Source organism: Bos indicus, chromosome 21 (assembly GCF_029378745.1).
Source record: "Bos indicus isolate NIAB-ARS_2022 breed Sahiwal x Tharparkar chromosome 21, NIAB-ARS_B.indTharparkar_mat_pri_1.0, whole genome shotgun sequence".
NCBI classification, from domain to species: Eukaryota; Metazoa; Chordata; class Mammalia; order Artiodactyla; family Bovidae; genus Bos; species Bos indicus.
The window spans coordinates 42386074-42410320 of NC_091780.1; the positions used below are offsets into that span (position 1 = coordinate 42386074).

A 24247-nucleotide genomic window follows, 5' to 3' on the forward strand; every position below is an offset into this window, starting at 1 on the left:
TCTCACACCCATACATGACCACAGGAAAAACCATAGCCTTGACTAGACGAACCTTTGTTGGCAAAGTAGTGTCTCTACTTTTGAATATGCTATCTAGGTTGGTCATAACTTTCCTTCCAAGGAGTAAGCGTCTTTTAATTTCCTGGCTGCAGTCACCATCTGTAGTGATTTTGGAGCCCAGAAAAATAAAGTCTGACACTGTTTCCACTGTTTCCCCATCTATTTCCCATGAAGTGGTGGGACCGGATGCCATGATCTTTGTTTTCTGAATGTTGAACTTTAAGCCAACTTTTTCACTCTTCACTTTCACTGTCACCAAGAGGCTTTTTAGTTCCTCTTCACTTTCTAAGGGTGGTATCATCTGCATATCTGAGGTTATTGAGATTTCTCCCGGCAATCTTGATTCCAGCTTGTGTTTCTTCCAGGCCAGCGTTTCTCATGATGTACTCTGCATATAAGTTACATAAACAGGGTGACAGTATACAGCCTTGACGAACTCCTTTTCCTGTTTGGAATCAGTCTGTTGTTCCATGTCCAGTTCTAACTGTTGCTTCCTGACCTGCATACCAATTTCTCAAGAGGCAGATCAGGTTGTCTGGTATTCCCATCTTTTTCAGAATTTTCCACAGTTTATTGTGATCCACACAGTCAAAGGCTTTGACATAGTCAATAAAGCAGAAATAGATGTTTTTCTGGAACTCTCTTGCTTTTTCTATGATCCAGCGGATGTTGGCAATTTGATCTCTGGTTCCTCTGCCTTTTCTAAAACCAGCTTGAACATCAGGAAGTTCACGGTTCACATATTGCTGAAGCCTGGCTTGGAGAATTTTGAGCATTACTTTAATAGCGTGTGAGATGAGTGCAGTTGTGCGGTAGTTTGAGCATTCTTTGGCATTGCCTTTCTTTGGGATTGGAATGAAAACTGACCTTTTCCAGTCCTGTGGCCACTGCTGAGTTTTCCAAATTTGCTGGCATATTGAGTTCAGCACTTTCACAGCATCATCTCAGGATTTGGAATAGTTCAACTGGAATTCCATCACCTCCACTAGCTTTGTTTGTAGTAATGCTTTCTAAGGCCCATTGACTTCACATTCCAGGATGTCTGGCTCTAGGTCAGTGATCACACCATCATGATTATCTGGGTCATGAAGATCTTTTTTGTACAGTTCTTCTGTGTATTCTTGCCACCTCCTCTTAATATCTTCTGCTTCTGTTAGGTCCATACCATTTCTGTCCTTTATCGAGCTCATCTTTGCATGAAATGTTCCTTTGGTATCTCTGATTTTCTTGAAGAGATCCCTAGTCTTTCCCATTCTGTTGTTTTCTTCTGTTTCTTTGCATTGATCGCTGAAGAAGGCTTTCTTATCTCTTCTTGCTATTCTTTGGAACTCTGCTTTCAGATGTTTAAATCTTTCCTTTTCTCCTTTGCTTTTTGCTTCTCTTCTTTTCACAGCTATTTGTAAGGCCTCCCCAGAAAGCCATTTTGCTTTTTTGCATTTCTTTCTATCGGAATGGTCTGGATCCCTGTCTCCTGTACAATGTCACGAACCTCATTCCATAGTTCATCAGGCACTCTATCTATCAGATCTAGGCCCTTAAATCTATTTCTCACTTCCACTGTATAATCATAAGGGATTTGATTTAGGTCATACCTGAATGGTTTAGTGGTTTTCCCTACTTTCTTCAATTTAAGTCTGAATTTGGCAATACGGAGTTCATGATTCGAGCCACAGTCAGCTCCTGGTCTTGTTTTTGCTGACTGTATAGAGCTTCTCCATCTTTGGCTGCAAAGAATATAATCAATCTGATTTTGGTGTTGACCATCTGGTGATGTCCATGTATAGAGTCTTCTCTTGTGTTGTTGGAAGAGGGTGTTTGCTATGACCAGTGCATTTTCTTGGCAAAACTCTATTAGTCTTTGCCCTGCTTCATTCCGTATTCCAAGGCCAAATTTGCCTGTTACTCCAGGTGTTTCTTGACTTCCTACTTTTGCATTCCAGTCCCTATAATGAAAAGGACATCTTTTTTGGGTGTTAGTTCTAGAAGGTCTTGTAGGTCTTCATAGAACCATTTAACTTCAGCTTCTTCAGCGTTACTGGTTGGGGCATAGACTTGGATTACTGTGATATTGAATGGTTTGCCTTGGAAACAAACAGAGATCATTCTGTCGTTTTTGAGATTGCATCCAAGTACTGCATTTCAGACTCTTTTGTTGACCATCATAGGGGACTGGAGTGAAAAGTGGGAAGTCAAGAGATACCTGGAGTAACAGGCAAGTTTGGCCTTGGAGTACAAAATGAAGCAGGGCAAAGGCTAACAGAGTTTTGCCAAGAAAATGCACTGGTCATAGCAAACACCCTCTTCCAACAACACAGGAGATGATTCTACACATGGACATCACCAGATGGTCTATACTGAAATCAGATTGATTATATTCTTTACAGCTGAAGATGGAGAAGTTCTATACAGTCAGCAAAAACAAGACCTGGAGCTGACTGTGGCTCAGATCATGAACTACTTATTGTCAAAGTCAGACATAAATTGATGAGAGTAGGGAAAACGACTAGTCCACTCAGATATGACCTAAATCAAATCCGTTGCAATTATAAAGTGGAAGTGACATATGGATCCAAGGGATCAGATCTGATAGACAGAGTGCCTGAAGAACTGGGGACGGGGTTCATGACACTATACAAGAGGCAGTGATCAAGTCCATCCCCAAGAAAAAGAAGTGCAAAAAGGTTGTCTGTTAAGCTACAAATAGCTGAGAAAAGAAGAGAAGCGAAAGGCAAAGGAAAAAAAGGAAAGATATACCCATCTGAATGCAGAGTTCCAAAGAATAGCAAGGAGAGATAAGAAAACCTTCCTCAGTGATCAGTGCAAAGAAATAGAGGAAAACAATAGAATGAGAAAAACTAGAGATCTCTTCACGGAGAAGGCAATGGCACCCCACTCCAGTACTCTTGCCTGGAAAATCCCATGGACGGAGGAGCCTGGTAGGCGGCAGTCCATGGCATCGCAAAGAGTCAGACACGACTAAGTGACTTCACTTTCACTTTTCACTTTCATGCATTGGAGAAGGATATGGCAACCCACTCCAGTGTTCTTGCCTGGAGAATCCCAGGGACAGGGAAACCTGGTGGGCTGCTGTCTATGGGGTCACACAGAGTCGGACACGACTGAAGTGACTTAGCAGCAGCAGCAGCAGCAGAGATCTCTTCAAGAAAATTAGAGATACCAAGGGAATGTTTCATGCAAAGATGGGCACAATTAAGGATAGAAATGGTATGCTAACAATATGTTGCTGCTAAACATATTAATATCTTCTGCTTCTGCTGCTAACAGAAGCAGAAGATATTAAGAAGAGATGGCAAGAATACACAGAAGAACTATACAAAAAAGATCTTAATGGCACAGATAACCACGATGGTGTGATCACTCACCTAGAGCCAGACATCCTGGAGTGTGAAGTCAAGTGGGCCTTAGGAAGCATCACTACGAACAAAGGTAGTGGAGGTGATGGAGTTCCACTTGAGCTATTTTAAATCCTGAAAGATGATTCTGTGAAAGTGCTGCACTCAATATGCCAGCAAATTTGGAAAACTCAGCAGTGGCCACAGTCAGGTTCCGTTCTAGTCACAAAGAAAGGCAATGCCAAAGAGTGTTTAAACTATCACACAGTTGCACTCTTCTCACACGCTAGCAAAGTAATGCTAAAAATTCTCCAAGCGAGGCTTCAACAGTATGTAAACCAAGAAATTCCAGATGATCAAGCTGAATTTAGAAAAGGCAAAGAAACCAGAGATCAAATTGCCAACATCTGTTGGATCATAGAAAAAGCAAGAGAGTTCCAGAAAAGCATGTACTTCTGTTTATTGACTACGCTAAAGCCTTTGACGGTATGGATCAAAACAAAATGTGGAAAATTCCTAAAGATACAGGAATACCAAAGCACTGTACTTGCCTCCTGAGAAACCTGTATGCAGGTCAAAAAGCAACAGAACCGGACATGGAACAACAGACTGCTTCCAAATTGGGAAAGGAGTTCTTCAAGGCAGTATACTATCATCCTGCTTATTCAACTTATATGCAGAGTACGTCGTGCGAAATGCCAGGTTGGATGAAACACAAGCTGAAATCAAAATTTCTGGGAGAAATATCAATAACCTCAGATATGCAGATGACACCACTCTTATGGCAGAAAGTGAAGAGGAACTAAAGAATCTCTTGATGAAAGTGAAAGGGGAGAGTGATTTTTACTGGCTTAAAACTGAACATGCAAAAAACTAAGATCATGGCATCCGGTCTCATCACTTCATGGCAAATAGATGGGAAAGCAGTGGAAACAGTGACGGACTTTATTTTCTTTGGCTCCAAAATTACTGCAGATGGTGACTGCCATGAAATTAAGTCACTTACTCCTTGGAAAAAAAGCTATGACCAACCTAGACAGCATATTAAAAAGCAGAGATATTACTTTGCTGTCAAAGGTCCTCTAGTCAAACCTTTTGTTTTTCCAGTAGTCATGTATGGATATGAGAGTGATCATAAAGAAAGCTGAGTGCTGAAGAATTGATGCTTTTGAACTGTGGTGTTGGAGAAGACTCTTGAGGGTCCCTTGGACTGCAAGGAGATCCAACTAGTCCATCTTGAAGGAAGTCAGTCATGAACTTTCATTGGAAGGACTGATGCTAAAGCTCAAGCTCCAGTACTTTCGCCACCTGATGCGAAAAACTGACTCATTGCAAAAGACCCTAATGCTGGGAAAGATTGAAGGCAGAAGGGGACGAGAGAGGAGGAGATGGTTGGATGGCATCACCGACCCAATGGACATGAGTTTGAGCAAGCTCCGGAAGCTGGTGATGGACAGGGAGGCCTGGTGTGCTGCAGTCCATGGAGTTGCAAACAGTCAGACACGACTACAAGATAACCTCCAGAGTCCCTGCTATCTCTGAAATTCTCTGTTGAAAACCATTTCAAGATGAGGATACAGAGGCACCAAAGAGTTAAGCAGCTTGATTAAATTCAGAGAATCAATCAGTAATAAAACCTTAATATCTGACTTTCTGACTAAGCTGTTTTTTGACACTTTCACACAACCCTTACACCTGAAACTGCTGATATCTTCCCTTTACTGAAAACACATCAGTTTACAAAAATTATTCTACACATTTAATCCTTTTTATTTTTCTAAAAGCCCAAGTATATGTCTGTAGTCTCAAGTTAAATCCTTATAATTTAGTAGGTGCTTATTCATATTTTTAAAAGGAGGAGGTCTTTATAAATAGAGGTTCCCGTAGCAAACAAAGGGCTTCCCTGGTAGCTCAGTCGGTAAAGAAGCTGCCTGTAGTGCAGGAGACCTGGGTTCCATTCCTGAGTTGGCAAGATCCCCTGGAGAAGGAAATGGCAACCCACTCCAATATTCTAACCTGGAAAATCCTATGGACAAAGGAGCCTGGCAGGTTCTGTAGTCCATGGGGTTGCAAGAGTAGGACACGACTTAGCAACTAAACCACCATACCAACAAAGGAAAATCAGAAAACAAAGCATATTTTAAGCTGTGTTGTAGGAGAAATAAAGTAAGTTAAAGTAAACTGATCTTATATATAGCAAAAGAAAAAAATAGAAAAAATTCTTAAGTGACAACTTTTGTCCATCCTTTTTGTGTAAATTATTCCACGATTTGTATTTGAGTGTGATATGCATTGGAATGATTTGAACTTTCTGTTGTTGGCTAAGTATATCTCCGTCATGAATGTTTATGGACAGAAGTTTTGTATTAGTGGGAAAACTGGGTTAGGTCCTCCCCCTTTAAGAGTCTGTGATTGAATCCCCTCCCCACTCCTTACCTCAGTGGTAGTTCCCCATACAGCTTTTCAGGAAGAATCTATTTTGTAAATTATGACATTTTATAGAGATATAACATATTAATTCCTAGATGAGCCAGAATGAGGTATTTTAGGATGGTAGTCAGGACTGATCAAAACAAATTTATATTTCTTTGTAAAATTCAGCTAATTTTTCCATAAGAAATATGATCATTCCATGAAATAAATTTGTTAAATATACCAGTTTGCTTTTACCTTTCTTGTTTTTATATAAAGTACTCCCATTAAAAAAATTAGAAAAAAAGCTTGTGTTGTCATTTTGGTGCTTTTGGATAAGAATACTTTCTATTCACTTTTTTCTCTAAGCAAATCTCTCACAAATGTTTTTCAGCTTACACAAACAAGTCATCATCACATTTTCTTTTTTTAAGTTATTTTAAGGAATCTTACTGATTATCTAATTTAAACACTTGATTTTAGCAGAAGAGAATAGTTAGGGCCACAGAGGTTAATTAGTTGACCCATGGTAATACAGTTAATTAGAGACAAAAGTGATTAGAACTTAGGTATACGAGTTTCCCAGACTAGAACTCTTCTTTTTGATGAAGAGCTATCTGGATTTCTTATCTATATCCAGCTAGATTCATAGTCTTGATTTTTGCTGAGCTCCTTCTTTCCAGTGCCGTTTTTTTTTAAATCATAGTAATTAATGTCTGAATCAGAATTTGAAATCTAAAAGCTGCATTATAATAGCTCATACTTGAAATATAGCTGCATATGGAGCTATAAATTCCTCACAGTTGGTTTTCTATTTGGTGTTAGATCTTTAAATTTTTGGATTAAAACCTAGTGGGCCAGTTTAAGAAACACTGTGTTCAAAATTGTAGGTATTTAAAAACATATTTATTTTGTGTCTTAGTCTTTAGAAGATATTTACTTTGTTTCAGACCGTTGTTCCACATAATTTTTTGTGTGTAGATGGTTGGTAGAATGATGATTCTATGATTTATGATTCATTAATGATTTATTGATTGAGAACAAAACCAAAATTTAGTGGTGGGTTATTATTATTACTATTAATATTCTTTACTAACACATAGTTAACATTTCCATGGTTATAAGAGCCTTTAATCTGTTGTTGTTGAGTCACTCAGTCATGACTGACTCTTTGTGACTGCATATACTGCAGCAGGCCAGGCCTCCCTGTCTTTCACTGTCTCCCAGAATTTGCTCAAATTCATGTTCACTGAGTCAGTGATGACATCCAACCATCTCATGCCATCCAGCATGAGATGCTGGATGTGGTCCCCTTCTCCTCCTGCCATCTATCTGTCCCATCATCAGGGTCTTTTCCAATGAGTTGGCTCTTTGCATCAGATGGCCATAGTATTGGAGCTTTAGCTTCAGCATCAGTCCTTCCAATGAATATTCAGAGTTGAGGGTTGATTTCCTTTAGGATTGACTGGTTGATCTTGCTTTAATATGTAAAAGACTCTTAAAGGATTATGTAAGGAAAGAATACTATGACATACCATAAAAAATACTCAGAAATAGAGGAAACATCATTCTAATTAACCAGTAAAGGGGAAAAAATAAGGAAACAAATGATTCTTCTATTTCTTACTTATATTATGTAAGTAAATAATTTTCTGTGAGTCTATAGTGTCTACTTTTTTATTATCATACTCTGAAAAAGTGGTGTAGTAAAGCTCATTTGTTCTTGGGGTTGTGCGAATAGAACAAGGCCTCGGAGAATGGGCTTGGAATAGTCATGCTGCTCCTAAGTCTCTGGGAGACTTGGAAACATAACTTGAGCCACACAGACCAGAATTTGTATCCCAACTCTATCACTCACCATCAGCCTTACCTTGGGCAACTTTCTTAACTTCTCTAATCCTCAATATTCTTATCTCTATAAGAAAGAAATTATAATGCCCATTTTGCAGTGTTACATAAATGTATCTGCCTTAGACTCTCAAAAAGACTCATTTCCATTTGCTCTCCTTTACCTGTTACCTGCAAACCCTTCCCCCCACCTCTTCCCTGTTCACTAACCCAGTTCCTCCTGATGCACCATAAGGCTCAAGTGTAGGATTCTAGATGGCAGGTAACTGGAGCTCAAGAAATCATCTGGAACAGTTAGTCAGATCACCCCTAGCATTCAGTACTGTTAATACATTGGGTAGATTGCTTTCCAGGAGCAGAAAGTCCCTCAAGTTCTGTAACATCTTTAAGAACCTCCTTCAGGACCTTGGATCCTCACAAATACAGTATTTTTTCTAAGGAGTTTTTAAAAAGAGTATTATAGTTTTTAATTTTCTTAAAGAGAGTCCTACACATCTAAATATATTTTATAAACTGTTCCAAATTAGGTTGGGTTTCCCTGGTGGCTCAAATGGTACAGAATCCACCTGCACTGCAGGAGAACTGGATTTGATCCCCGGGTCGAAAAGATCCCCTAGAGAAGGGAATGGCTACCCACTCCAGTCTTCTTGCCTGGAAAATCCCATGGACAGAGGAACCTGGCAGGCTATGGTCTATGGGGTCGTGAAGAGTCAGACATCAGTGGGTGACTAAGCATGCAAATTAGGTTAGTAAGGTGGTTTGTTATTCCTACTTAAAAAAAATTCTGAAGCTTCAGCGTTTAGGTGTATAATAAAAAACAAAGCAGAGTTTTTATTTTTTAAATATCTTTTAGTAATTTTAACATTTATTTTTAAATGAAGGATAATTGCTTTACAGTAGTGTGTTAGTTTCTACCAAACATCAACACGAATCAGACATACGTTTTTACCCATGTTCCCTCCCACTTTAACGTCCCTCCCACCACCCTCCCCATAGTATTTTTTAAAAATAAAAACATCTTGATTTTCGGGCAAGTTTGTAATATTTTAGGCCTTTTCGGTAGCAGTCCTATCCTTTACTAACATCATCTTCCTAGGTTATGAACATCTATATGTATAAGCAGTTGGTCTAAAGCAGGAGTCTGGAGAACTTAGATGTTCTCATAATTAACTGATATATTCTTACTTTTGTGGTAACATTATTATTTTTATACCATGAAGTTTTACTGTTTGAGTTGTACTGTGGATTTACCTGGGTGTCTGTGGATTTACCTGTGTGTCTGTGGGCTGGACTGGGAATTGGATAATCTTTAAATATTGCTTCAGAAACTGGGTAGCGTTACCAAAGATTGGCCCATCTATCAACTTTTGGGTAAGAAGTCATCTGTGAATTGATGCTGTCCGTGTTGTCAGCTTCAGTCTGCTCTGTATATCTGCTAGGACAGTTAATGAAATGGAAGATGATGTTAAAGAGAAGGATAAAATGAAATGAAATATGATGTTAAAGGGAAGGATAAAGAATAAAGTTTCTCTTCTTTCTCTCTCAGAACATTACTGCTGTCATTTGGGTTGGTAGTATCTGGAGGGATTTATTCAAGGCATTTTCCACCCCACCTTCTTTTCCTATGGCAAGGAAGAAATTAAAAAATGGACTAGAGAATTTTCATCTGAAATAAGTGAAAATATTAAAGAAGTTTTAGATCATTGTTATAACTCGAATAATGTGTTTTCACCACATAACTGGATTGCTGCTGCTGCTGCTAAGTTGCTTCAGTTGTGTCCGACTCTATGCTACCCCATAGACGGCAGCCCACCAGGCTCCCCCGTCCCTGGGATTCTCCAGGCAAGAACACTGGAGTGGGTTGCCATTTCCTTCTCCAATGCATGAAAGTGAAAAATGAAAGTGAAGTCGCTCAGTCGTGCCCGACTCTTCGCGACCCCATGGACTGTAGCCTACCAGGCTCCTCCATCCATGGGATTTTCCAGGCAAGAGTACTGGAGTGGGGTGCCATTGCCTTCTCCTGTAACTGGGTTAGCTCTTATCAAAATAGTCTCAAGGATAAGTTCATTAAATTTTGTTGTGTCATTTATTTCTACAAGTTAGTAGGTCATCAACTCAAGTGGAATTTTTTTTTGTTATTCAAGTTTTTATTACATTATTTGTTATTTAAATAATTTCGTCTTTGTAGCAATTTTCTTCTTGCAACCAAAATAAAATGTTATATGATTTTATGAATAAGCCACTGGGCAGAGCAAAAACCATGGTTCAGACTTAATCCTAATTTGTGTTCTATTTTAGATCTATATTTTATGTAAAAGGTACTTCATATGGCAAAAAAAAAAAATTAGTTTTAATAGTGTAATAAATTGACTCAGAATTACTCTCAGTGGATATGGATTGAACACTGAACACTGGTTCATTATGGAGGGAATTAGTTGTGGAGAGTTCAGAGATGCATAAAGAATGGACTCATGTCAGGGAACTTACACTGAAGTTGAGAAGATAATTTTATATAAAAATAATTACCTAGAATTCTTGGAGCTGAAGACCTATTCAAACCTTGGAAGTTAGTTGAAGCAAAAATCCTAGTAGCTTGGTGATTTGCCTGACAAGTTTGTCCATGGGTCTGGGACAAGGTTAGCTGCATCTCCTGTGCCAGAGGTAGCATGGTTTCATGTCTGGGATTCTGAACAAAGTATAAGTACTGTTCTATTTGCTGTTAGGGTTAAATCATGCAGTTGGAGAACCAGGAAATCAGGGAGAGATGGCAGGATTTCGGTACGGGATAGAAGGAGCAACAGATGGATAGCCAGAGTCAGATGTCAGGACACGACATTAAGATCTACTCATGCCTCAAGTGGGCATAAGGGTCAACCAACTATTCAAGGACTGATTAAGAGCAGACAGGAAGGAAAGAGGCAATGTCTGACTTAGCCAGCTTCCTTTAGAATTTGCTCTGTTACCGATGGACTTATTTTAAGCATTGTATGAATAGGTTTTCGAGATAAAGTCCACTTTTAAATTATTCAATCTAGATTTTTCTCCCATTTCTCCTGCTTCGTGATTTGTCTTTTTGTTCTTAAGTCACACCTTTTTTTTGTCCTCAGGAGTGTAATTCTTCTTGGCCACTACTTTGGCTCCAGCAGATCATAACTCTAGCTCTTCTTTCTTGGCAGTGATGTTCCTCCCTGAATCCACAGGGATCCAGGGCCCACCCTGGCTGATGTTGTTTTCATCTGGCTCCCATTGACCTTTCTCACAAACCTAGGAAAGCTGGGACACTCTGCCTTCCAAAGCTTTGCTTTGGAAAAGCTCGTCTTGACCCTGTGGTAGTAGCATGGCCTGTGTAGTGCTCATGATGGAAACCACTGGAGGCTGACTGTGGTACACTGCCCCAGCCAGCTGAGAAGCTAAAAATGGAATGCATCCATGGGCCGTTTCTTTTTAACACTTACAACTCAGACACTTTGCACTTGTACTCCCAGCATCCTCTGCTTCGAGGCTTGATAGGTGCTGCTTTGGTCAGCTTCTTAAGAGAAATATCTGTGGAAGGAAGTGGTCCATCTTCTTTACCCATTCATGGCAACATACTCTTCATAACTGATGTCCTGCTGTCTTCATAACCTTATCTGTCCAAATATAAGACACACTTTTATCTCCCAGTCATTCCTCAGTAAAGAAGGAATTACCTTTATTTGAGCTTTTGGGTTTCTCTCTGATTATCAGGCATTATTTTGAATACAAAACACAAATATTGTTTGGGGAAGACATATTAGCCTTAGTTCATCAGGCACTCTATATATCAGATCTAGTCCCTTAAATCTATTTCTCACTTTCACCATATTAAGGGACTTGATTTAGGTCATACCTGAATGGTCTAGTGGTTTTCCCTACTTTCTTCAATTTCACCCACTCCAGTGTTCTTGCCTGGAGAATCCCAGGGATGGAGCCTGGTGGGCTGCCGTCTATGGGGTCGCACAGAGTCGGACACAACTGAAGCGACTTAGCAGCAGCAGCAGCAGCAGCAGCCCCTAGATGAAAAGGACATCTTTTTTGGGTGTTAGTTCTAAAAGGTCTTGTAGGTCTTCATAGAACCATTCAACTTCAGCTTCTTCAGCGTTACTGGTTGGGGCATAGACTTGGATTACTGTGATATTGAATAGTTTGCCTTGGAAACGAACAGAGATCATTCTGTCGTTTTTAAGATTGCATCTAAGTACTGCATTTTGAACTCTTTTGTTGACCATGATGGCTACTCCATTTCTTCTGAGGGATTCCTGCCTGCAGTAGTAGATATAACGGTCATCTGAGAATGGGAAAGACTAGAGATCGCTTCAAGTAAATTAGAGATACCAAGGGAACATTTTATGCAAAGATGGGCTCAATAAAGGACAGAAATGGTATGGACCTAACAGAAGCAGAAGATATTAAGAGGAGGTGGCAAGAATACACAGAAGAACTGTACAAAAAAGATCTTCACGACCCAGATAATCACGATGATGTGATCACTCACCTAGAGCCAGATATCCTGGAATGTGAAGTCAAGTGGGCCTTAGAAAGCACCACTACAATCAAAGCTAGAGGAGGTGATGGAATTCCAGTTGAGCTGTTTCAAATCCTGAAAGATGATGCTGTGAAAGTGCTGCACTCAATATGCCAGCAAATTTGGAAAACTCAGCAGTGGCCACAGGACTGGAAAAGGTCAGTTTTCATTCCAATCCCAAAGAAAGGCAATGCCAAAAATGCTCAAACTACCACACAGTTGCACTCATCTCACATGCTAGTAAAGTAATGCTCAAAATTCTCCAAGCCAGGCTTCAGCAGTACGTGAACCGTGAACTTCCTGATGTTCAAGCTGGTTTTAGATAAGGCAGAGGAACCAGAGACCAAATTGCCAACATCCTCTGGATCATGGAAAAAGCAAGAGAGTTCCAGAAAAACATCCATGTCTGCTTTATTGACTATGTCAAAGCCTTTGACTGTGTGGATCGCAATAAACTGTGGAAAATTCTGAAAGAGATGGGAATACCAGACCACCTGACCTGCCTCTTGAGAAATTGGTATGCAGGTCAGGAAGCAACAGTTAGAACTGGACATGGAACAACAGACTGGTTCCAAACAGGAAAAGGAGTTTGTCAAGGCTGTATATTGTCACCCTGCTTATTTAACTTCTATGCAGAGTACATCATGAGAAACGCTGGACTGGAAGAAGCACAAGCTGGAATCAAGATCGCTGGGAGAAATCTCAATAACCTCAGATATGCAGATGACACCACCCTTATGGCAGAAAGTGAAGAGGAACTAAAAAGCCTCTTGAGAAAATGAAAGAGGAGAGTGAAAAAGTTGGCTTAAAGCTCAACATTCAGAAAACGAAGATCATGGCATCCGGTCCCATCACTTCATGGAAAATAGATGGGGAAGCAGTGAAAACAGTTTCAGACTTTATTTTTTTGGGCTCCAAAATCACTACAGATGGTGAGTGCAGCCATGAAATTAAAAGACGCTTACTCCTCAGAAGAAAAGCTATGACCAACCTAGATAGCATATTGTAAAGCAGAGACATTACTTTGCCAACAAAGGTTCGTCTAGTCAAGGCTATGGTTTTTCCAGCGGTCATGTATGGATGTGAGAGTTGGACTGTGAAGAAGGCTGAGCACTGAAGAATTGATGCTTTTAAACCGTGGTATTGGAGAAGACTCTTGAGAGTCCCTAGGACTGCAAGGAGATCCAACCAGTCCATTCTGAAGGAGATCAGCCCTGGGATTTCTTTGGAAGGAATGATGCTAAAGCTGAAACTCCAGTACTTTAGCCACCTCATGCGAAGAGTTGAGTCATTGGAAAAGGCTCTGATGCTGGGAGGGATTGGGGGTAGGAGAAGAAGGGGACGACAGAGGATGAGATGGCTGGATGGCATCACTGACTCGATGGACATGAGTCTGGGTGAACTCCGGGATTTGGTGATGGACAGGGAGGCCTGGTGTGCTGCAATTCATGGGGTCACAAAGAGTCGGACACGACTGAGCGACTGAACCAAACTGAACCCCAGTTGGTGCTAACTGAAATATTTTCCTTGAATAAGGTTGACAAAAAAGATAAATAGTAAGATGAGGACAAAAAATAAAAGTAATTTAGCAGAGATCTATTAATTATTTCTGATGGCATACCCTTCAAGTGTTGGTTGTCTTAATAACAGAGAAAGAGCAATTTAAAAAAGCAATACCATAAGATGTGCTGTTTTAGCAAATACAAATGCATATTTATAAGACAGGAAAAAACAGCTGTTCTAATGTTATTTGAAGGACTTTGGACAAAGCTCAGTGACTGATTTGATTCCAAAAGTCCTGTATCTCAAACACTTTAGAGGAAATTAAAAGTTACATATAACTATGTAAAAGAGACATCTTGCACAGAGCTTCTGTTGGCAGACTGAGGTCTGAACTGTTGCTCCTAATCTGTACCACATCCCATCCTTCTCAATTGCCCTGAACACTGGATTTTTTTTTTTTTTAATCTCCTATTATGCTGTTTATGTGCCCCTTCAGATACGATGCACCTATTTGACTCCCTAACTGCATTGCTGGGTTCTCTGCTGCAGCACTGCCTCTTTATCCATAGGGCATCTCTGAACCACCTTGGTAACTCCACTTCTAGACTGACTCAGTCTGTCCCACTGGGATCTTTTAAGTCTAGAGCCTGAGAGGCAGCTGAGAAGGTTTTACCAGAGGTGGAGTTACCTTGAAGGTAATGAAGCTTAAGTTCAGGATTCCACACAGTCTTGGGTTGTAGAATGTTCTCAGTGGACAGCGGAAGCCGGTTGCAGTCAGGGACAATTTCTGTGTAAGCATTTCTGGTGTTCAGGAGGTCTCGGAGAAAGGAACTCTAAGGTGCTAGCATGTTATGATGATTTCTTTTACATTCTAAATAAATATTCACTTTTGTATCTAGTTTTGCATTCCTGACTTTGCATTCTTATTCTTAGAGAAGACCACCGAAGTTGTATGTGCTCCATGACACAAAGTCCGGGTGTTCTGCTGTGCTGTGTGCTCTGTTACTAAGTCATGTCTGACTCTTTGATACCCCATGGACTATAGCCCACCAGGCTCCTCTGTCAATGAGATTTTTCAGGCAAAAATACTGGAGTGGGTTGCCATCCCCTTCTCCAGGGGATCTTCCTGACCCAGGGATTAAATCTGCGTCTCCTGCATCGTCAGGCAGATTCTTTACCATAAAGTCTCCTGGGAAGCCAGGATCTGCTGCTGGGTTTTACTAAATTAGATGCCTGGGTGTTTTGCTAGTACTTATTTCCCTGCATTTAGTAATGAATAATTTATGTGAGTAAATCCACACTGAATAGAATGTAAAGAATCCCCAAATCATTCTAAAATCGATGCTTTGGTAGTTCTTTTACAAGAGAACTGGAACTTTCTGGCAGACAGTATATTTTAATATATTAATATTGTATTCCTTGAGAGCTTCCCTGGTGGCTCAGTTGGTAAATAATCTGTCTGCACTGCAGGAGACCTGTGTTCGATCCCTGGGTTAGGAAGATCCCCTGGAGAAGGAAATGGCAACCCACTCCAGTATTCTTGTCTGGGAAATCCCGACAGAGTAGACTGGTGAGCCCCAGTCCATGGGGTTGCAAAGAGTTGGATATTACTGAACAACTAACATTTCATTTCAATATTATAATAATTTGTTAATTGGGGTCACAAAAAGTCAGACATGACTTAGTGACTGAACAACAATAATGTGTTAATTATGTTTATTTTATATTATTATATATTCATCAATAGCCATATATTGATATATTAGTGAATGCCATAAAACTAGAAATCAGATACTGAGTTCAGTTCAAGTCTACAAGCCTTGGTGAAATGCCTACTATGTGTGATGAAGGTTCTGGGCCAGGTTTTTTATTTTTCCCATAGAGTTTGAATTCAGTTTAAGAGTCATTTGAAATTCATTGCCTTAACAGTGTAGTATTTTTAGTTCCTTGGAAATATAATAGGAATTCTCTTTAAAGATGTAAGAAATTGGAGCCAATGTGATAAATATGATTAAATGCCAAGGAACAACAATTATAAATTGTTGGCGCTAGTCATTTGATGTCCTCTGAAACAAAGAGGCTTGTCAGTTTGCCAGTACTAGGAGTTTCAGTGTAGAGGGTGTAAAATGAAAAGTATCCTTTATCTTTCTTGTAAATAGTTTCATAGATGATGGCCATGGGTAACTTAGGGATAACTGTTTTCAAACCAAGAAACCCCATATTGAAAGTGAACTACTTCATGTTCATCATTTCATCATTCTCTTAAAATGTGTCATGTAATCAGTATCAAATACTTGTGATTGAGAAATATCATAGAATTCCTAAAAGACATGTCAGTATATAATGTCAGATATTGATAAATGTTTTCAAGAAAAACACATTCAGAGAAGGAAAGAGACTGATGGTTGGAGGAGTGCTGTTTTAGAAAGGCTGTGCTGCCTTCCTAGCTATTCCGTGAATGTACCAAGCGTATCCCCATCTCAGGGTCTTTCCACTTGCCATTGCTTCTGCCTAGAATGCTTTCTAAGAATTGCATGCTATTTTTCTCACTTCAGACTCTGACCACCCTGTCGAAGGTAGTCCCTTACACCACATTCTATTCCTTTTCTCTCTTCTTCATGTGTTCCTCACTATCTGACCCTGGGAACTAAAGAGACTGAAAGAACTCCTTTGATAAATTCTTAGCTGTCTGAACTCTTACTGCCCGCTCTCTGAAACTCAGAAATTGAAGACTTTTAAAATGTTTCTTGCTGTTTGATCTGGATATATCCAAATCAGGAACCAAGTAATTCTGCATAGAAAGGGATGCTTATTTTCTTTGTAGTACTTTTTACTCTTTGTCTTTCTGTTTATCTACCTGTCTCCCTCACTAAAACTATAGTTGCTTAGTGGCTGAGACTTTGTTTTTTTCATTGCTGTCTATTCACCACCTGGAACAGTGCCTGGAATCACTTCTCAGTAAATATATGTTGAAAAAATGTGTTAAAACATAAATGAATCCATCAGACCCAATATCATATTTTAAGAATATCTGATTTTGTGGAAAAGGCTTATTTCACATTATTAAGTTTTAAGAAGCAGGATACACAGTATAATTTCCATTTCCTTTTTAAAAAAATGTTAAGTATTTGCATGTGTGTATTTATTCATCCATTCCTTGAAAGAAAACTTGAGCGTCTCCTATGTGTCCATTCTATGTTAGATATTCTAAGTCATCTACAGTTTCATGAGAAGATAGATACTGAAAAGATAGTAAACGAATGCCATCTTTCCTCTTGCACTGCTCTTCAGCTATGTTGATCTTTCAATTCTCTCACTAACCTTTTTTGCACAGGTTATATCATTTTGTGTTGAATATTTCTCTCCCTCTGTACTGTAAATTCTGTGAGACTAGGGACCATGATATTATTCAATTATTAATTACCTTGCTCAATGCCTGATATAGAGTAGATACTCAGTAAACATTTGTTGGTTGAATGAATGAACAAATGATTAGAAGAATTGTTCCTACATAATAGGAACAGCATATCTAATCTTTAATGAAATTTATGGGAAGTGATTTTCAAGCTGCAGCCTCAAGAATGAGGAGGAATTAGCAAGTAAAGAAGACCAGGTAGAAGTTCTAAAGCTTAAGCTCAGCCTTTATTCTAAAAGCAATGGAGGAGTTTTAAACAAACAAACAAAAAAACACTGCACTATCAAATCATTTTTGTCTGTGGTATTAAGAATAGACTGTATGGGCAATGCTGATACAAGGAAATTGGTTGGGAGATTTTGGTGATAAATGACTGTGGTTCATGTTGGGTTCTTGGCCATGCAGAAGGAGAAGTGAATACATTTCATAGATTTTTTAGAAAGTTTAATATAAATGGTGAGGGAAAGGGAACAAGTTAAGTATGATCCCAAGTCTTTGTATTAGACAACTGAGAGGACCTTACAGCCATTTGCTGAAACTGGGGATTCATAAGGAAGAACCATTTAAGGAGAAAAGAGCTTGAAGTACCCTTGGTGGTGGTGGTGGTTTAGTCGCTAAGTTGTGTCTGACTCTTGGGACCCCATGGACTGTTGCCTGCCATGCTCCTCTGTCCATGGGATTTCCCAGGCAAGAATACTGGATTGTGTTGCCATTTCCTTCTCCAGGGGACCTTTCTGAGCCAAGGATCGAACCCAGGTCTCCTGCATTGCAGACAGATTCTTTAAAAACCAACTGAACCACTAGGAAAGCCCCAAAGTATCCTTGATACCTATTTAATTGAGGCTGAACATTTTTCTAGGTATAGATACTTAGAAAAGTGACTGAAAAGAAATAATCAAATGCTAATAGTTTGGAAATCTAGTTATATTTATAAAATTTTCTTATCAAGTTTCAGTTTTCATTATTAGTGTGTTATATGAAGAAAAAATAATAAACATTAAAAATTTTAGTAGGATCTGATACAGGAAACAAAGTGCTCTTTCTACCCCCTTCTGGGGTGCTCTTTCTACCCTCTTCTGATGTCTATGTCAGAAGCTTTCTCTATCTCCTTTATACTTTAACAAAACTTTATTACACAAAAGCTCCAAGCTATCAAGCCTCATCTCTGGCCCCAGATTGAATTCTTCTCCTCCAGAGGCCAAGAATCCCGGTGTCTTTGAGTGATTCAGCAACAACCTTTCATCTTGGGGGCTCGTCCAGGATTCTTCAGGACATGATACTGGGGCAACTTACTCCGTGCTTATTGAAGCCCCTGGCCACTTTCTTCCCGATCCACTTCCATAGTGGGACTGTCTGGACGAGCCAAAAGATGGGCCTGATAATCTATGTGAGCCTACTTCTGCTGACTCCAAAAATCCTGAGTCTGCCGTTTGATCCTCAAGACAATTCCTTCCTATCCTGGGTTCACTCCTACGCAGCATTTCACAATCAGTCTAACTGCTGGGTCTGTGGGGTGCTCCCCTCTTCATCAGTGGAAGGCTTCCTGTGGTGGACATCTCCACTTCAAGGAAAAGACTTTCTCCAAGTCTGCAAACACCTTCAACAACAATCGCATGTGATGCCTCTTCTTAAACTGATGACATCTAACAACCTTAAGATGGACTGACGTATCTATGGACATAATGTGACTTTTCATTTTGATTTTAACTTGGTTTAATGACTGTTTTGCCTTATGTCTGTAACTGTATAATGGGGTTTTCTAACCGTCTAAAAGCTTTTAATTTACAAGTGGTTGTCCAAGCTCCTACGAGTGCCATAGGCTCCTCCAACTATTACTTGGGGCCGCTGCATCAGAGACCCTCAATATGAGGGTTAGGAGAATATGTTGCCTCAACAATTTAGGGACCACACCCCTAAGCAGCAGGAAGTAGTTATGGAATGAAAATGACACCCCTTTCCCTTGGCAACACAATTCTCCTAAAAGAAAAGAGGGGAATGAAAGAGTCATTTCCTAGGCAGGTTGATAAGAAGTCTAGGGGTCCCCAAGGAGAGAGGGGTCTGAAATGCTTGAGGCAGGAGAAAGGACAAACTTTTTTTCCCTCTACATTCCTTAGGATTATGTATCCTGCCTGAGGACAATCTCTGGATTAAACCTTCTGGCTAATCCTGTTATCTTAAAATGTAAATTATGGGAGTAGGTTTGGTGAGGTCTTTACAACCTCCAGACATTTCTTTTAATTCACTGGAGAGTATATAACTCCATTGCTAACACTAGCAAGTGGGTGCTCTTTCTACCCACTTCTGATGCCTATGTCAGAAGCTTTGTCTATCTCCTTTATACTTTAATAAAACTTTATTACACACACACACACACACACAAAACTTGAAGGACAAAAAGCTAAGACCTCCTTAGGTAAAATTAGGGCTGTTCTCAGTGAAAATAGATTATTGGTCCCGAAGTCCATTGTGCAATGATATCATCATTATGGTATTGTGTGTGTTTTGTGGGATCATCTGAAAACTTAACCTTATTGGTCAGAGAAGCTCTGCTAGAAGCAAAGATGGTTTCTTATACGTCCATATCAGCCCTTAGCATAGTCCCTGGCACTTAGTAATCTTATTTTAGATTTGTTATTATTTCATTATTCTAGAAAGTGAAAGCTATCTATTATTTTAGATTTGTCATGAATTCATTTTTTTGTTTACATCACTATTCACCACATTTGTTTTTATAGTGATATTATTTGTGTCATCTTGGCTTTTAGGTAGATTGGGGTCAACTGGATTATCTGGTTGTTGACATGCCACCAGGAACTGGAGACGTGCAGTTATCAGTCTCACAGAATATTCCCATTTCAGGTAACTCTTACAGTTAAATGGAATTTGTGTTATCCTTGATGTTTTGTTATTGTCATACAGTAAAACAAACTCTATGACAGGCAAACATTTTTGTGTCTTAAAAACATTATCATTTATAAATTTACCTTTAGAAATCAGATTCATGAACAAAAGTTGCAAAGAACTGCCAAACAAAAATATAAAGAAAGACACTTTGAAAACGTAGTTATGTTAGTCTGTGTTTTAGAAAAGAAGTAATGCTTAAGTATTATTTAGTTAAAACCTGGCTTTTTGGTTCACAGTTGTTCAGCACTTACAGCATAGTGCCTGATATGTGGCAGGCACTCAGTAATATTTATTGAATGAATATTGAATAAGAATAAATACTGGGAAAATTTGGCTTTTTAATAAATACAACTATGGGAAAATTTTATATCCTGCCAATTAGTTAATGTTAAAGTTGAGAGCAATAAACATGTTTGTTTACATCAAATACAAAATATATAACACTTCAGTATGGTAGTGGATATCTTTTTATGCAATGGAATTTAAATATTAGTATTAGCTTTTATATTGAACCTGTTTCTAAGGATTTTCCTGGATTCCAATGCAAAAATAGTTGTAAATCTCTCTGTAAATCTCTCTTATATACATATAAGACTTTGAGGAAAATAATGGAATTTTAAAATGTCTTTTCAAATCTGTTATTTGTTGGTAATAAATAACCAGGAGCTATCATGGACAGTCACCAAAAAGTTTAGAAACTAGGTATTTGATAATATATATACATTCTTCCTGTGGTCATGAATGGATGTGAGAGTTGGACTGTGAAGAAGGCCAAGCGCCAAAGAATTGATGTTTCTGAACTGTGGTGTTGGAGAAGACTCTTGAGAGTCCCTTGGACTGCAAGGAGATCCAATCAGTCCATTCTGAAGGAGATCAGCCCTGGGATTTCTTTGGAAGGAATGATGCTGAAGCTGAAACTCCAGTACTTTGGCCACCTCATGCGAAGAGTTGACTCATTGGAAAAGACCCTGATTCTGGGAGGGATTGGGGGCAGGAGGAGAAGGGGATGACAGAGGATGAGATGGCTGGATGGCATCACTGACTCGATGGACGTGAGTCTGGGTGAACTCCGGGAGTTGGTAATGGACCGGGAGGCCTGGCGTGCTGAGATTCATGGGGTCGCAAAGAGTCGGACACGACTGAGCGACTGATCTGATCTGATCTGATCTGATATATTCTTTGAAAATATCATTATGATATTACTAATAATTATGACTGCTTTTGATATTTTAATTAGATTTATAACCTTTCTGGAGCCTGAGGCTTTTACTTTGTTGGGGCAAATTATAATGCATGAGATGGGAGTAAAGTGCAGTAAAACAGGAAAGTAATTTGTCCTTTCTGTAGTCAGAGTTCTAAATAGTCTGTATTTTTTTCTTTTTAAAGTAGTTTTGGGACTTTTATTTTTTAAATACCAAGAGTAATCGCTAAATGTTTATTGAATAAGTTGTACTCCTTGAACTTTGAAATGCCTGTTGCAAGATTCCAAAACTCTTATTTATGTGGATAATATTGATAAAGTTGAGCTAAATTATTATTTATTCCCTGAGTTGTGAATTGGTACCTTGAAAAAGTTTAATTTACTTCACACAGATAAATGGATGTCCCTAAGCAATTTTCCTTTGTTTATTCAGATAATAGCCCCTCTATCTGGATAGGATTTATGATTATATCACCCTGTTTAATTTGTGCTTATACTCTAAAACAAATAATGTGTAGATTGAGGTTAAGATTTACTTCTCCTTTGAGGATTTCTTTATAATATCCTAAAATTTAACTAGTATCTCTATTTCTTACCTTTGATGAAGAGTCTACCCTGTAATAGGTAATTAATGTTCAGTTCAGTTCAGTCACTCAGTCGTGTCCGACTCTTTGCGACCCCATGAATCACAGCACGCCAGGCCTCCCTGTCCATCACCAACTCCCAGAGTTCACTCAGACTCAATGTCCATCGAGTCAGTGATACCATCCAGCCATCTCATCCTCTGTCGTCCCCTTCTCCTCTGCCCCCAATCCCTCCCAGCATCAGAGTCTTTTCCAATGAGTCAACTCTTCGCATGAGGTGGTCAAAGTACTAGAGTTTCAGCTTCAGCATCATTCCTTCCAAAGAAATCCCAGGGCTGATCTCCTTCAGAATGGACTGGTTGGATCTCCTTGCAGTCCAAGGGACTCTTAAGAGTCTTATCGCACACCACAGTTCAAAAGCATCAATTCTTCGGCTCTCAGCCTTCTTCACAGTCCAACTCTCACATCCATACATGACCACTGGAAAAACCATAGCCTTGACTAGACGGACCTTTGTTGGCAAAGTAATGTCTCTGCTTTTCAGTATGTTAGATGAATAAAAAGCAATGTTTTTAGAATTTTGGTCAAATGTGCATGACGGTTCAGTAGCATTGTGTACATTCACATTGTGCAGCCATCACCACCATCCATCTCCAGAGCTTTCTCATCTTCCCAAACTGCAGCTCTTTACCCATTAAACAGTAACTCTGAATTCCCTCCTACCCCTAGCCCCTGGTAAGCACCATTCAGAAACAGTATTTTTTACAATAAGATGAGAGAATGATTCTAGAATGAGGAAAACATATTTATAAGATTGCATTAAACATAAACCTAACATTGATTTTATGATTTAATAATAAACTTTAATTATTTTTTAAAATGAAGAAACAGTGTTTCCTTCTTAATTTTGTTGTCATTCTTAAAATCTGCCTTTGGGAAAAACTCATCAACTCAGTTTGTGCTGTACTCCATAGTAGGTAGCTGCTGCTGCTGTTGCTACTGCTGCTTCTTCTTCAAGTTTTTGTTTTCATTTATCTTTTGTCCCTTTTTATTTTTCATTGAAGTATAGTTGAGGTTGCAAAGCAACAAATACTATCCATATGAAGGTAGGTACTTAGCACTGTACAGAATCCATGGATGGTTAAATCAAGTCTTTCCCATAATAGACAAGTGTTCCAAACCTTTTTTTGATTCGTGGACCTTTTTTTGATAATTTGATGTATAAATGGAAATGTATTTGTACCTACAGAAACACAATTTTTATGTATAATTTCAGAAGGTTCACTGTCCTCAGGTTAAAAGTCCCATCTGAATCCTTGTACACTGTTGATGGGAATGTAAATTGGTACAGCCACTGGGGAAGACGGTAGGGAGGTTTCTCAAAAAACTGAAAATAGAACTACCATATAACTCAGCAGTTCCACTCCTGGATACATATCTGAGAGAAATGGAAACACTAATTCAAAAAGACAAACACACCCCAGTGTTCATAGCAACATTATTTTCAATTGCCAAGATATGGAAGCAACCTAAATGCTATCAATAGATGAATGGATAAAGAAGATGTGGTGAGTATGTATATATATCTATGTATACATATGTGTGCACACATACACACAATGGAATACTACTCAGCTGTAAAAAACAACAACAAAAAAAACCAATGAAAACTTGCCATTTCCAACAACATGGATGGGCTTGGAGAGTATTGTGCTAAGTGAAAGAAGTCAGACAGAGAAAGACAAATACTGTACAATATCAGTTTTATGTGGAATCCCAAAAATACAACAAACTAGTGTATATAACAAAAAAGAAACAGACTTACAGATATAGAGAACAAACTAGTAGTTACTAGTTGAGGGAGGGAAGTGGAGAGAGGCAGCATAAGGGTAGGGAATAAGATATACAAAACATTATGTATAATATAAGCTACAAGAATATTATATTTTATAATACCTATAAATGGAACATAAAGTTTAAAAATTGTGACTCACTATATTACACACCTGTATATATTATTGTATATCACTTATACTTGAAAACTAGAAGTCCCAGTCTTAGGAGATAGAGCAAAGAGAAGGGCAAGGAGAGGGAGTGGCGGGTAAGAAAAGAAACATGGATAGCTATAATATGGAGTACGAAGAAGTAATCTGAGAGATATAAACCCCATGGTATGGAGGAATGGCAGCCCACTCCAGTTCTCTTGCCTGCAGAATCCCATGGACAAAGGAGCCTGGTAGGCTACAATCCATGGGGTCGCAAAGCGTCGGACACAACTGAGTGAATAACACACACACACACACACACACACACACACACACACACACACGGAGGATCAAAGGAAGAAGAGATTATAGGTTTGAAGGGATTTGTAGAACACTTCATGGAGATGAGGTTTAAAGAATAAACAGTGCATTGGGGAGC

At 39.1% G+C, this 24247-nt stretch overlaps 1 protein-coding gene across 12 annotated transcripts in view; it reads left to right on the forward strand.

Annotated features, from left to right (window-relative positions):
- NUBPL (NUBP iron-sulfur cluster assembly factor, mitochondrial) overlaps window positions 1–24247 on the forward strand; it is a 526006-nt gene that overhangs the window by 223098 nt on the left and 278661 nt on the right. For all 12 annotated transcript variants that reach the window (XM_070775436.1, XM_070775425.1, XM_070775429.1 and 9 more), the window contains one exon: window positions 19900–19993. In XM_070775436.1, coding sequence (XP_070631537.1) covers window positions 19900–19993 — 94 coding nt within the window. The remainder of the gene's footprint in view (window positions 1–19899; window positions 19994–24247) is intronic.